Source organism: Oryctolagus cuniculus, chromosome 13 (assembly GCF_051225735.1).
Source record: "Oryctolagus cuniculus isolate XC-2025 breed Fujian yellow rabbit chromosome 13, ASM5122573v1, whole genome shotgun sequence".
Taxonomy (NCBI): domain Eukaryota; kingdom Metazoa; phylum Chordata; class Mammalia; order Lagomorpha; family Leporidae; genus Oryctolagus; species Oryctolagus cuniculus.
This window is the reverse complement of record NC_142879.1, coordinates 70,711,317-70,725,444: the sequence shown is the minus strand read 5'-3', so window position 1 is coordinate 70,725,444 and position 14,128 is coordinate 70,711,317. Positions and strand designations below refer to the sequence as shown.

At 49.9% G+C, this 14,128-nt stretch overlaps 1 protein-coding gene across 5 annotated transcripts in view; it reads left to right on the top strand.

The window, feature by feature from the left end:
• The window catches only part of CAMK1D (calcium/calmodulin dependent protein kinase ID), a 458,904-nt gene that overhangs the window by 392,330 nt on the left and 52,446 nt on the right, over positions 1-14,128 (top strand). For all 5 annotated transcript variants that reach the window (XM_051821552.3, XM_051821553.3, XM_051821551.3 and 2 more), the window contains one exon: positions 5,747-5,873. In XM_051821552.3, the coding sequence (XP_051677512.1) occupies positions 5,747-5,873 (127 nt within the window). The remainder of the gene's footprint in view (positions 1-5,746; positions 5,874-14,128) is intronic.

Genomic DNA, 14,128 nt, shown 5'->3' with positions numbered 1-14,128 from the left:
GGACTGAGATTCCAACTCTGGTATCGGCCACCAGTTGTCTTGCAACGGAGCCATAATACAGAGACGTAATTTCTCGCCAGAGTCCCTGGCCTCTTGGGATCCCAGGTAGGCTTATACACAATGTGATCAAGCTCTCTGCCCTGCTGCCCGCGACCCCCAGCCCTTGCACTCCCAGATGGGACCTCCCATCCAGATTATCCCCAAGCCTGCTTTGGCTGCCGTCTTCTTCCTGGTTCCCACCCCTTGGGGAAAGTCCTGCTGTCTTTACAAAGTTCAGACAGTTGAGAAGTCCTGATGGAAACTTTGAATAACCAGTTTGTTCCCTCCTTGAGGGTTAGCTGTTCTTCAGAAAAGTGCTTCATTGGCTGGTATGAATCTCCTGTTGGAAGGTGTAGGGAGGTATTTTGGCCTTTTGCAGTCTCTTATTTGGCCACAGCTGTATTAAGCACCATGAGGGGCCAGCGCCACGGCTCAATAGGCTAATCCTCCGCCTGCGGCACCAGCACACCGGGTTCTAGTCCCGGTCGGGATGCCGGATTCTGTCCTGGTTGCCCCTCTTCCAGGCCAGCTCTCTGCTATGGCCCGGGAGTGCAGTGGAGGATGGCCCAAGTGCTTGGGCCCTGCACCCCATGGGAGACCTGGAGGAGGTACCTGGCTCCTGGCTTCGGATCAGCACGGTGCACTGGCCGCAGCGGCCATTGGAGGGTGAACCAACGGTAAAGGAAGACCTTTCTCTCTGTCTCTCTCTCTCCCACTGTCCACTCTGCCTGTCAAAAAATAAAACATAAAAGCACCATGAGGTCCTTTCTTTTCCACCCCGTCTTGGTGACCTCTACAGCTGCCACAGTCCTGGGACAAAGATTACAAGTCAGCCATGACAGAGGAAGCCCGTCTCAGCATCCATGATTGGATCATTAACAATGGTCAGTTATCCGGAAACATTTGGAGGAGACCTGAATGGCGTGCACTTTATGGTCAGGGAACTTCCCTCCATTTGCTAAGCATTATTCTATTTCAACTATTGACTAGCCCATTACCAAAACAAAAACAAAAACAAAAACACCTCATTAGACAACATCCTTTGGGAACAGCGCTGTGGTGCAGCAGGTTAACTAGAGGAGAGAAAAAAATAAATAAATAAAAGGGACTGGCAGGGACACGAGTCTCTCTCTACACTGACCTTACAAAGGCAAGCAAGACAAAGAGCAGGTGCCATTTTGGACATACGTAAAAGCAGCACCCGCCATCAGCCAAGCAGAAAAACCTGACTCTGGTGGGGAGAAGTAATAGGCAGTTAGGACCCAGAGAATGTGTGGAGCTAATGAACTGAGACTGTGAAAAACTGAAGGTGTGGGAGAGAACTCATGGAGATGTGTGGTCTAAAAGATACATGATCTGATTTTAGATTTTTTAAATTTCACACTTGTGTTGTGGCCAATATGTGGTCTGTCCTTGAGAATGTTCCGTGTTCTGATGAAAAGAACGTGCAGCTATCGGATGGAATGTTTGGTAATTGTTAAGTCCATTGGGTCCATATAGTATAATTTAACTCTGATGTTTCTTTGTTGATTTTTTGTCTAGACAGTCTGTCCCTTGATGAATGTTAGATGCTGAAGTCTGCCACTACTGTTATATTGGAGTCTATCTCTCCCTTTAGATATAATAATATTTGTTTTATAAATTTGGGTGTTCCCTACAGCAGTAGGTACATATGCATTCACTGTAGTCATATGTTATTTTGAATTAATCCCTTGATCATTGTATAGTGGACATCTCTCATTTTGCAGATTTTGTCTTAATATCTATTTTGTCTAATATCAGAGTATAGCTCCTGTTTTTGGTTTCCATTTGCATGGAATATATTTTTCCATCCTTTTACCTTCATCTCTGTGTGTGTTTACTATGAAGTGACTTGTTTGTAGGCAACATATCATTCATTCATTGGATCATATTCCTTTTATCCAGTCAACCCATCTATAGACTTTAAATGGGAAGTTTAGTTGATTTAGTTATTAGTGATAAACAGTGGCTTAGTCATTTTTTTTTGTATTTCTTCTATTCATTGATTATCTTACTCTTTTTCTAGTGGGTTTTATGCTTCCCTGTATTTTCATAATGATAATTGCCTTTGTTTCTGTATGTAGGACTCCCTTTGGTATCTTTTGTAATGCCAGTCTAGTAGTGATGAATTCCTTCAGTTTTTCTTGTCTTGAAAAGTGTGTATTTTTCCTTCATTTATGAAAGATAGATTTTCTGGGTAAAGTACTCTTGACTGGCAGTTCTTTTCTTGCAGAACTTGAAATAAATTCTTTTGTTCTTTCCTGGCCTGTAAGGTTTCTGATGAAAAATCTGCTGTTAATATAATCGGGGTTCTTGTGAAGGTAACCTGGCACCTCTCTCTCATGTAGTTTATAGTTCTGTCTTTGTGTTGCACTTTTGATAGTTTGACTGCAATATGGTGTGGTGAAGATTTTTTATTTATTTATTTTACAGGTAGAGTTACAGACAGTGAAAGAGAGAGACAAAGGTCTTCCATCGTTAGTTCACCCCCCCCCCCCCAAAATGGCCACAATGGCCGGAGCTATGCCAATCCGAAGCCAGGAGCCAGGTGCCTCTTCCTGGTCTCCCATGTGGGTGCAGGGGCCCAAGCACTTGGGCCATCCCTCATTGCTTTCCTGGGCCACAGCAGAGAGCTGGACTGGAAGAGGAGCAACCGGGACTAGAACCTAGTGCCCAGATGGGATGCCGGTGCTGCAGGCAGAGGATTAACCTAGGGCGGGCCCCTGTAAAGATCTTTTCTGATCATGTCTATTTTGGGTCCTGTGGACCTCCTGTACTTGAGTGTTTATATCATTTTCAAGATTGGGGAAGATTTTAGCTGTTGTTTAATTAATATGTTTTCTGCACTTTTATTCTTCTCCCTCTGGAATTACAGCAAATATTAGATCATTTAATGGTGCCCCCAGAGGTCCTGCAGACTGTCTTCATTCTTTTAAAATTTCCTTTCCTCTTTTATTTTTGTATGACTGGATGATTACAAAAGACTTGTCTTCAAGTTCGGAAATTCTTTCTTCTGCTTGATCTAGTCAGTTGAAGCTTTCAGCTGTATTTTTTATTTGACTTATTCAGTTATTCATTTCCGGGATTTCTGTTTATTTTTTTCAAGATCTCTATCTTCTTGCTAAATTTCTCATTCATATCATGCATTGCTTTGCTAATTTCATTAAATTGCCTATCTGTGTTCTCCTTTTTATTATTTATTTGAAAGGCAAAGCTACACACACACACACACACACACACACAGTGAGAGAGTCTTCCATTTGCTGGTTCACTCCCCAAATGGCTGCAGGAGCCAGGGCTGGACCATGCTGAAGCCAGAAGCTTCTTCCAGGTCTCCATGTGGGTGCAGGGGCCCAAGCACTTGGGCCATCTTCTACTGCTTTCCCAGGCACTTCTTTTATCTCTTTGGCTATCCTTATAACCATTCTTTGGGATTCTTTATCAAGCATTTTATCAATCTCCATTTCTGTGGAGTCTGATTTTACAGTGTTGTGAGTTCTTTTGAGGGCACCATATTGCCTTGCCTTTACATATTTCTTATATATCTGTGTTAATTTTTAGATTACTTGTCTGTCATTTTGAAAGGTTGTCTTTCGTGGATTGAAGACTTTTTTCTAAAGATGTCTTTGAGTGTTGGTTTAGAAGGTTTGTTTTGCCTTTGCTTTCACTTGGATGCTAAAGTGTAGCATCCCTGTATCTTCTACCATTGTTAATGAAGGCAGAGGCAGGGGCTCGAGGGAGAGGGGAGTGCTTCTCTTAGTCCACACAGGGGTTTAAGGTCTCAGTGGTGATGGCTGGAGTCATGGCAGTTCCAAGCCCAACACCTGGGCCTGTATGCTCTGCCATATGTGCCCACCAGCGCCAAGGTGAACTTGGACTGTGACAGGGCTGAGTCTGGGGTGCTCACCAAGGTCAAAGCAAGCTGGAGAAAGGGGCACCTGTAGCCTGGACTGCTGTGAACAGCAGATCACACCCACCACAGCTGGAGTGGGCTCACCACAGGGGAGCTGGAGTCCAGGTCACTTGTCCTAGCGGGGGCAAGCTGGAGAAGGAGGCTGATTGCTTGGGCATGTGTGAGCTGCTGACGTATCTGCTAGAGCAGACTCAGGCCACATTACGGCCGTAGTGTGGGGCGCTCACTGAACAGGGGCTTCTGGAGTAGGGAGCTGCACTGCCCAGGTGGGTGAGTACTACCAACTGCCGTGCCCCCCGAAGCTCAGGTGGGCTTGAGCTGCATTGGAATTGGAATCAGGGGTACTCACCAAAGCTGGGAGCTAATAGAGAAGAGAGTTAGCTGCACACCTAGGTGTGTGCACCACCAACCATGCCTGACAAAGATGGGGTGGGCTCTGGCACAGAGGGGCTAGGGGCTAGAGTGTTCACTCAAGCCAAGGTCCATTGGCAAAAAGAATGAGCAGCCCACACAGACACGTATGGCCAGACATGCCCACCAAAGCCCAGGCATGTTCAAGCTGCACCAGGGCTGGGCTCAGGGACACTTGACAAAGCTGGAGAACTCTAGAGAAGAGAGCCTACAGTTATAAGGAGTGTGCACAAAGAAACATGCCTGCCCCCAAGCTAGGGCAGCCTTGGGCTGCAGTGCAGCCAGAGTGCAGGGCCCTCAACTAAAAGTGAAGCCGGCTTGGCAAAGGAAGCTGAGCTCCCGGGTGGATGTGCGTGTACAGCCATGTTCCCTAGAGTCTAGGCGGGGTGGGGAAGAGGCCTGGGGCAGTGCCAGGGTGAGCCTGTTATGCACCATTGTGGGGTGAAGCAGGAGGTGCAGGGGCTAGCCCTGTCTGCGGAGGCAAGTGCCCCAGGTGCAGGGGGCTATCCCTGTCTGCAGAGGCAAGTGCCCCAGCTTGCAAGGTCCTGAAACAGGGCCCTCAGTGCTGGCCCACCTGTCCTGTGTAGTGCCAACCACACCTGGGTTGAAGTGCAGCAGCCACTGTCACTGCTGGGTTCAGCTGGATTTCTGAGGTTGAAGACCTTCTTCTCAGCATGGTAGAATGCCTGTGAAGTCCCAAGGATGGAGATAGGGAGGGACTTCTGTCCCTCAGGGTAGCTGGATTTCAGACAGTGACTCCTTTCTGAGGATGGTGTCACACAGCCATAGCCTTTGTTCTGGGAGCTGCTGGGGAGGCACCGTGAGTTCCTTCACGGGTGCAGAGCTGCCAAGTGTACTCCGAGTACTGGGCTCCACGACTGTGAGTGGCCCTTGAAGCTAAGGTTTTAGATGTTCAGTGTCCCTGCTGGGGCTCTCCCACTCATCCTTGGCCCTGCAATGAGGATTTCCCCTTGTTCCATGGGGCCAGGGTCTCTGCTGTTGGCACACTCTGGTCCTCTGTACTGCGCTCCCATTTCTGTGTCCTGTGGGCTCCCTGCATATTCTACTGAGTTCCAGTCTTTCTCCCCTGGGCACTCATCTTGATATGCAGTTATCTGCTTGTTACTTTGGTTCTTCCCTGTGGAGGAGACGCGTGATGGCACCTCTGTCTGGCCATTGTAGTGCCTCCTATCAAACACTGCCTGTGCCAGCCACAGTGCAGGGCCTTCTACGTTGCTTCTGTTAAACACTGCTTTATTTGATGCATCTGCTGTGCCTGCAGGTCAGGGGTATTGTTAATTTGTAGGTTTTGGCTGCAAATATAATTTATAAAGCTTTCCTCCCTCCCCCTTTTCTTTCTAGCCTGAAAATCTGTTATACTACAGTCAAGATGAGGAGTCCAAAATCATGATCAGTGACTTTGGATTGTCCAAAATGGAGGGCAAAGGAGACGTGATGTCCACAGCCTGCGGAACCCCTGGCTACGTGGGTAAGGACAGTGTGTGTGTGTGTGTGTGTGTGTGTCCCTGCCATCAGTCATCCTGAGCACCTGAGCTTGGCTAATGATCACAGCTGCTCTCATCTCTCTTGGGGAAGAATAAAGGGATGGAGAGACACTGAGCAAGTTGGCAGACAAATGGTTTCCCCTGAAATATTAACACTTGGGTAGAAATCCTGTTTGATTGGGATGTGGGCTTGACTGACAGCTGGGAATTCATGTGGTCGAGTTCTCGGGCCTCAATGCTGAAACTGTTGTCTGTATCTACTTTGCAATGATTTATGGTAAGGCAGCAAGATTACAATAAGTTGCAGACACAGCAAAAACCTTACAGGGACGGCCAGAAACAAAATATTGACCTGAAGAACCTAGTTCAGAACTTGACCAAGTAACTGTCTTGAATCACCAGCTCTCAGCTGTACTGGCCAAAGCCAGGAGTTAAAAGCTTTTCTGAAAATCTGAGGCCTGAGTTCTGTGGACCAACCATACCAGGTACAGAGAGAAATGCTGAGAGACCTGGATACTTGGCTTCTGAGGTTCCCCTTCTGTCTTCCAGAGAGCTGGGGGAAGGCTGTTGGAACCACTGGGAAGTATTTTGAGACCCTCATTTGGGTCAATGTAGTTATTCATTCCACAAATGTATGTGAATAGCCTGTTGCATCCTGATGCTGTTCCGGGCAGTGGGGTTAATGAGAACAGGATGCCTGCCCTCTTAAAGCTCTCATTGTAGCTGGAGTGACAGCAGACAAAAACAAATGACTGAGCAGGGCCATTTCAGATCATGAACTCTAGGAAGATAAAATGGTGTGACCTGTGATAGAGTGGCAGGTGCTGAGCCACTGTGGGGACTGGCTTGACGGGAGAGGGGGAGGTGTGGGCACTGGCCTGAGGGATGAGAAGCCGCCAGCATGCATGAGTTAAGAGCATGGCAGTCTAGGCCAGGGGAGTGACTTCTTCAAAAAGCCCGAGGTGAGGAGAGAAGCTACAAGCTAGGTTCCTCTGAGAGCAGGGAAACCAGAGGTGAGAAAAGGGTTCGCCAAAGCGGAGGCTGTCACGCAAACCCTGCTGGCCCTTCCGGGGAACAGCGGGCCCACTGGGAAGGGAGGAGGCAGTGATGGGTGGCCAGCCTTGTCCCTGCAGGCTGAGCAGAGCAGGCCACAAGCTGAATGGGCCTTAGGGCACCAGAGCATTATGGGAAATTCCCGGAGACCCTGGAGCCAGTTCAGGGCCCTTCAGGTCCTCGCATAATTGCAGTGTCACATCAGACTGGTGCGTCTCAACCGTTTCACCTTTGAAGTAGTACAGAGAAGCCAAGAACAGAGCCGGCTGAGGGCAACGGGGTGTACCGTGAGGGAAGGGGAGGCAGCACCAGGACTCAGAAAGGGAGATGGAGATTTTGGGAGCGCAGCAGGGAGAGAAGCTGGAGGTGGCCCCGGGCGGTGTGGATGTGGAGAGGCTGCCCTGATCCGAGAGGGCAGGGTGGAGGAGCAGAGCTGGTACTCACCTGCAGCAGCGGCTGTAGGGATCAGGCAGACTCTTGTGGGGCAGGTGGGGTCTGGGCTGTGGTGCAAGGCTCACTTGTAAACACCTGGGTATGCTGGGGTGGGAGCAGGGGTGGAGACACAAGTGCAGGTGGTATGCGTCAGGGGTTCTGTTGTTCTGGCCAAGCCATCAGGCAAGCAGCAAAGAAAACCCCATTAAAGATGTGACAGGGAGTCGGGGGCCCTGTTGGAGTCACCGTGAACCAGGGAGGCTAGAGATGCAAGGCCTTTTAGGCCCTGGCATCCCAGCTCCTCACCAGATGGCTTTGCTCTTCTCAGCAAAGTATCCCCTGTGCCAGGCTGCTCTGGCCCAGCCTCCCCCTCCAGGGAGGCAGCCCTCGGGCTGTGACTTGAATGCACTCACAGAGGGCTGTGTTAACACACTCACTGCCCTGTTCTCAGACTTGGCCAGGATGGTAGAAAGCTCTAGCACTTTGGAAATGGACTTTTGCTTCTCTGCATGTGGGCAGAGCCCACGGAATGATGGTTTCCCTGGGTTTCTAAGTGGCTGCCATCTAAGAGGCCTGCTCCTGTTTACTGTCGTGTCCAGCGCTGTTGAGTCTAGCCGTTAGGAGTGGCCCTTGCCCTTAACTACCCTACAGGGAGGCAGGTGGAGCCATTGAGTAACTCTGCTGTGAAAGGCCAAGTTTTCTCTGCCAGCAGCAGGGGAAGAGGAGGACCATTAGACAATCAGCTGTTTGCTGTGTTCCTGTTGGCTGAGACTCTGCTTGGAGAGCTTGATCCTGGAGTGAGCCCTGTGGAGGGCGACACAGTTTAGGCCAGGGAAGAAGCTACAGGAGCAGACCTCACATCTGTTGCAGACACCACTTGGAAGGTCATCAGCTGAGCTTGGGCCATTGTCTCCCCACAGTCTGCATGGCAAGCTCCTATTCAACCATCAAAGCCCAGCTTAAAGAAGACCTCCTGTGATCTCTTTCCCAACTCCCAGCCTCTGCTTTCCCATCTTAGTTCTGTACCTTGACTGTGTGTGTAAGAATGTGTGTGTGTGTGTGTGTGAGTGTGAGTGACAGCCCGGATCACGCTGCATTGGGGCTTGTATCTTTTTTGTGTCTTCCTCACCGTGCCAGGTTTCTCTTCAGCAGAGACTGTGTCCGCCTCAGGTTTATACAGAAGTTTGCAGAATTGACTAAAAATGCAAGGTGCCTGAATGTCAGCCATGCTTTCTTTCTCTGCCCCCCTTCCATTCACTTAGCATGCATTCATTGAATCCCTGTTCTGCGCTGTGGACAGTGTCTGGTGTCTGGATGCCAACATGAATGAAGTTCAGTCTCTGGCCCCCAGATGGGCACAGTGCTTCGAGAGACAGAGGCAGAGAGGTGAATTTAATCATGTATGCAAGTGCTACATTATTTATCCATTCAAGAATGATTTATTTATTTAGTGCCTGCCTTCCATTCCGGGTGCTGGGCTGCATCAGTAGAAAGAAGAAAAGATAAAATCCCCCCATCTCATGGCAAAGAGTGGGAGGGAAAGACTACACATAAGTAACTAAGGTAGTTCCTTCATTTGTAAGATGGTGATAACTACTATGGAGAAGCACAAAGCAGGACTGTGTGTGAGTGTGTGTGTGTGTGTGTGTGTGCAAAAGAAGGTGAGTTTTAGTGATCAAGTATATTTTAAGTATAGTGATCAACTATAGTGACCAAGCAGCCCTCACCAAGAGGCTGACGATGGGTAAAGATCTGAGAGAGGTGGTGGTGTTGGCCATGCTGTTTGGAGGAAGCATCTTCCAAGCCAGTGCAGAGTCTAAGGCAGGAGTAGGTGAGCAGACAGCAAGGAAAAGCGTTGAGCGAAGGGGAGAGGAACAGAAGACCACACAAGTAATGGGTACAGAGCAGGACGTGGAAGTCATTGTGAAGACTCCAGCCTCCTGCAGGGTCACGGGCAGCCCACTGGAGGTTTCTGAGTTACGGCTGAGGGATGGATCTCACCCTGAAGGGATCCCTCTGGGGTGCAGACTCGGATCCGGAGAGATGGCAGAGTGCAGGGGCCATGGCGCGTGACTGGAGGCCATTTAGAAAGCTCTGGCGCTGACCTGGGACATAAGCAGCAGGGACCTGAACCACATTAGCACTGGTAGAAGTGGTGAACAGCCCTGAGATACCACATGAACGTCGGAAGCAGTGTCAAGATTTTCTGGAAATTTGAAATAGAGTTTGAGAGAGAGAAAAAAGCCAAGGAGAATTCCAAGGGTTTTTGTTGTTGTTGTTTTTTGTTTTTGGCCTGAGCACCCAAGTCTCCTAGAACCGAGAGGGCCTGTGCAACAGACCCCTGCAGGGGCATTACGAGGGGTTTGGCTTCCGTTTGCTGACATTTGCGGGGTCACAGCATTCTGATCACGATCAACCAATCAATAAATAACTGTGTTTTCTGTATGCTCTTTTTTTTTTTTTTTTGACAGGCAGAGTGGATAGTGAGAGAGAGAGACAGAGAGAAAGGTCTTCCTTTTTGCCGTTGGTTCACCCTCCAATGGCCACCGCGGCTGGCACGCTGCAACTGGCACATCACGCTGATCCTAAGCCAGGAGCCAGGTACTTCTCCTGGTCTCCCATGGGGTGCAGGGCCCAAGGACTTGGGCCATCCTCCACTGCACTCCCGGGCCATAGCAGAGAGCTGGCCTGGAAGAGGGGCAACCGGGACAGAATCCGGCGCCCCGACCTGGACTAGAACCCGGTGTGCTGGCGCTGCAAGGCGGAGGATTAGCCTATTGAGCTGCGGCGTCGGCCTGTATGCTGCTCTTGAAGACACCTTCCACAGAATATATTGCAGGTGCATTCTTGTGGGCCTCCCAGCTGCCCACAACACAGCTTGCACCTGAAAGAAGCTGAGTGATTTCATCTTCTTTCTTTGTGCCTCACATCACGGCCTCCATGTGCTTGGGAACAGCAGCCAGCACTCCCACACTGTCTGCTCCCAGCCTGGCTCAGTGTCTTTGGGCTTAGGAAGAAATGTGTGAATATAGGATATAGAAAAACTGCCTTTTCTCCCATGGCTGTCTACAACTTTATAGCTTTAGTTCAGACTGCTGATAGGTAGAAGGATTGCCTTCAGTTTATGAACCATTGCTTTTTTTTTTTTTTAAGATGTTTTGATTATTTATCTGAGAGGCAGAGTTACAGACAGGGAGAGGGACAGAGAAAAAGGTCTTCCACCCAGTGGTTTACTCCCCAAGTGGCTGCAATGGCCAGAGCTGGGCTGATCCAAAGCCAGGAACCAGCAGCTTCTTCCAGGTCTTCCACACCCATGCAGGGGCCCAAGGACTTGGGCCATCTTCTACTGCTTCCCTAGGCTGTAGCAGAGAGCTGCATTGTAAGAGAAGCAGCCGGAACATGAGCCTGTGCCCAGATTGGATGCTGGCGCCTCAGGCGGAGTCTTAGCCCACTACGCCACAGCACAGGCCCCACCATTGCTTTTTATTATTATTACTGTCTAAATGGCTGTGGAGCCAGAGAGTTCATTCTGCCAGCCTCAGTTATTCCTTGCATTTAAATGAGCTCTCTCCTAATGAGGAAACAAAGGATTGTGTTCGCCAGGCCTCCCCTGATACAGACTGCCTTAGGAGAAGGCAACAGGCATCTCAGGACTTTGAACTTCACTCTTTGATGTGTAGCAGCTGCCCAGATTTTTATACACCTTATATAAGGGGCCGTGGCCATGGCAACAGAGTGTCACTTCACCATCACACAGGGTGTCTCAGGGGATTGCAGCCAGCTCTCTTGGAATCCCTCTGGAGATGGCCCAGGGGCTCCCGCAGGCTTTGCAGGAGGGTGATAGGGATCCATGTAAGGTTGCAAGTTTCAGATACGAAGTAGCTGACAGATTTCAGAAGCTATGTTAAAGTATGAAAGGCCTCCTTATGAGGGGGAGGGACGAGAGGGACCATCAGGGGCTGGAATTACCAGGGAAAACTGTTGCAGCAAGTGGGACCAGAAGGAAAGGTTGAACTCTTGGACAGAGATTGCGAGAGTTGCAGAGGCCGTGCAAACGAGGGAGCCGGCGCCTGGGGTAGCATTGGCTTCATGTAGGCTGAGCAGATGCCTTTGGCTTGGGGTGAGGGCTGGTGGCTTAGGAGATGTGATGGGCCCATCTGGTGGAAATCGGCTTCTCGGGGTACCACGTGAGGCTCTCAGTGGGGTGTGGACTCAGATTTGGAATCCATTTCATTGAGTCAAGTGCCCCATTCCCCTTGGTGTTGCCAATAAGAAGTAAAAGTTGGAGCTAACAGAGTTGGCAAAATTACCTGTGTTGCCTGCTTGGCTGCATTCATTAAGATTTCTTAGTGGGCTCTCATGAGCCAGCTAGCTTCAACAGTGAGTGACAGAAACCATGCGTCCCAGTCAGGTAGCTGGTAAGAGACTAGCAGGCACGTGGATCCCTACTTGGTGGGGGACAGCCCGTTGCTTTATTTCTCAGTGTTGCTCTCTGCACACTGATGCGATTGCTCTGATTCTGTAGCTCTAAATCTCCAGGCTTCAGAAAATCAGTTATCTCAGGAGCACATCAGAGCTTCACCTGTGGATGGAATGGCGAAGTGTCTCTGGAGAGGTAGGCAGGTGTGTGGCTCCCTGCCCAGCAGGGCGATTTCCGGAATCCTGGACTCCACTGAGAAATGGAGAGAAGGCTGGGTGGTGAGCGAAGTGAGGGTTTTGTTTTTCCTGTGAGCCTTTGCTGAGTGGTGACTCGTCACTTGGCAGTTGATTTGGAGTGTGTAGCAGCTCCCACACGGTTTCATGATTGGACGTGACTCAAAACCAGGCGTCTGGCATAGCCGCACACCTGCACCCCGTATCGGAATGCTGACTCTGCCTCCAACCCCAGATTCCTGCTAATGTGCACCTGGGGAGGCAGTGGGCGATGGCTCAAGTATTTGAGTCCCTGCCACCTACCTGGAAGACTCAGATTGAATTTGGACTTCCTGGCATTAGCCTGGCCAAACCCTGGCTTTTGGGGGCATTTGGCGAGTGAATCAGCAAATGGAAGATCTTTTCTGTTTCTCTCTGTCTCTCTCAGTCTGTCTCTCTGCCTTTCAATTAAAATGAAAATACATTTTTTAAAAAAAAACGGGAAGGGAGATTTATATGTGTCTGTCATTCTGATTTTACATTTTATCTTAGCCAAAAGGCCGAAAAGCGATTGTCATTCTGTTCTTTTTTTTTTTTTTTAAAGATTTATTTATTTATTTATTTGAAAGGCAGAGTTACAGATAGGCAAAGAGAGAGAGGTCTTTCATCTTCTGGTTCACTCCCCAGGTGGCCACAATGGTCGGAGCTGCACTGACCCAAAGCCAGGAGCCAGGAGCTTCTTCCAGGTCTCCTAGGCTAGTGCCAGGGGCCCAAGGACTTGGGCCATCCTCTACTGCTTTCCCAGGCCATAGCAGAGAGCTGGATCAGAAGTGGAGCAGTTGGGACTCGAACCAACACCCATACAGGATGCTGGTGGTGTAGGCGGCGGTTTTACTTGCTTTGCCACAGCGCCAGCCCCTGTCCTTCTGTTTCTAAGCAGAGCTGCACCTTCGTTCTTTAAGGGTGAGGGAGAGTGTTGTGTCACAGAGGCTGTTGGGAAAGGAGTCATCCGGTTTCCTTCCAGAACTTCCCTCAGTTTTGCCTGCATAGCCACAGCTGACATCTTTGATCTCACACCGACTGGGCTTGCTGAAATTAGCCCAAACACGTTGCATCTTGTTCTCTAACTGGAGCTGGAACACAGGTGATCGGCCTTCTCTGCCCGGTCTTCCACTCAGGCGCGTGCTCTTAACTTGAAGGTGCACCACAGTTGGTGAACCCACTATGGGGGCTTGAGACGGGGGTGTGCTCTGGGACATGGAGATTCCAGCCGGCACTGTGCTGGGATGAGACCCTTCCTTCTAAAAGTTGCCCAGCCAGTAGTCAGTGGCTGTCACGTCTTGCAGGGCTCTACTGCAAGGATCCTGAGTGTGTCTGCATTGCTTCCGTTAGGAAGGAGGCCTAAGCTCTTGGTCTCAGCTCCTAGGGTTCTCAGTTACCCACGCAGCAAATAATGGTGCTGGACTAAACATCCCCCATGAGTTTTTTTTTTTTTTTTCCCTAGTTCCAACATTCTGTGTTTCTATAGCAGTGCGGCTTGGTGTCCTTTCAGTGTGTAGATATCCATGAGTCGAGGACATGGGGTGGAATTGGCGGGCATCGCCCATGTCTGTCTTCCTCAGCAGCCTCAGCCAACTCCGTTCTTCCCCCTGTCCGCGTCACTCCTCTGTTCCCGGCCCCTGCAGCTCCACCCTCCAGTGTGGTTAGCTTCTCCCACAGCACTGGGTTTCTATTTCAGTGCAGAACTGCAGACATCACATCTCAGTTCTCATCTCTTCAGACCTAAGGGTTGGCACAGGGCTTTATAGAGCAGACAGATTGTCACCCAGGGCCCAGAGGGGGCAGCTGTCCCAGCAGCCACCTGGTGACAGCCATCGGGAACATTTTATCACAGCAGGTGCTGCGGCCAGGCCCTGGTTCCTAGGACTTCCCGGGTAGGGACATTTGTAGGGCGTGCTCCTTTTGTTTGGTCTCTAACGTGGCTCTTTGTTCAGCCACGTCACTCTTATCCCGGGGTTGTTAAAGCACCTCCCATCTCTCTGGAATTTCTCCGTGGCTCTTCTCTAAACATTTGGTGTTGGGAAGGAAATCCCAGTTTTCGTGGTGGAGAGAAGGGACAGCA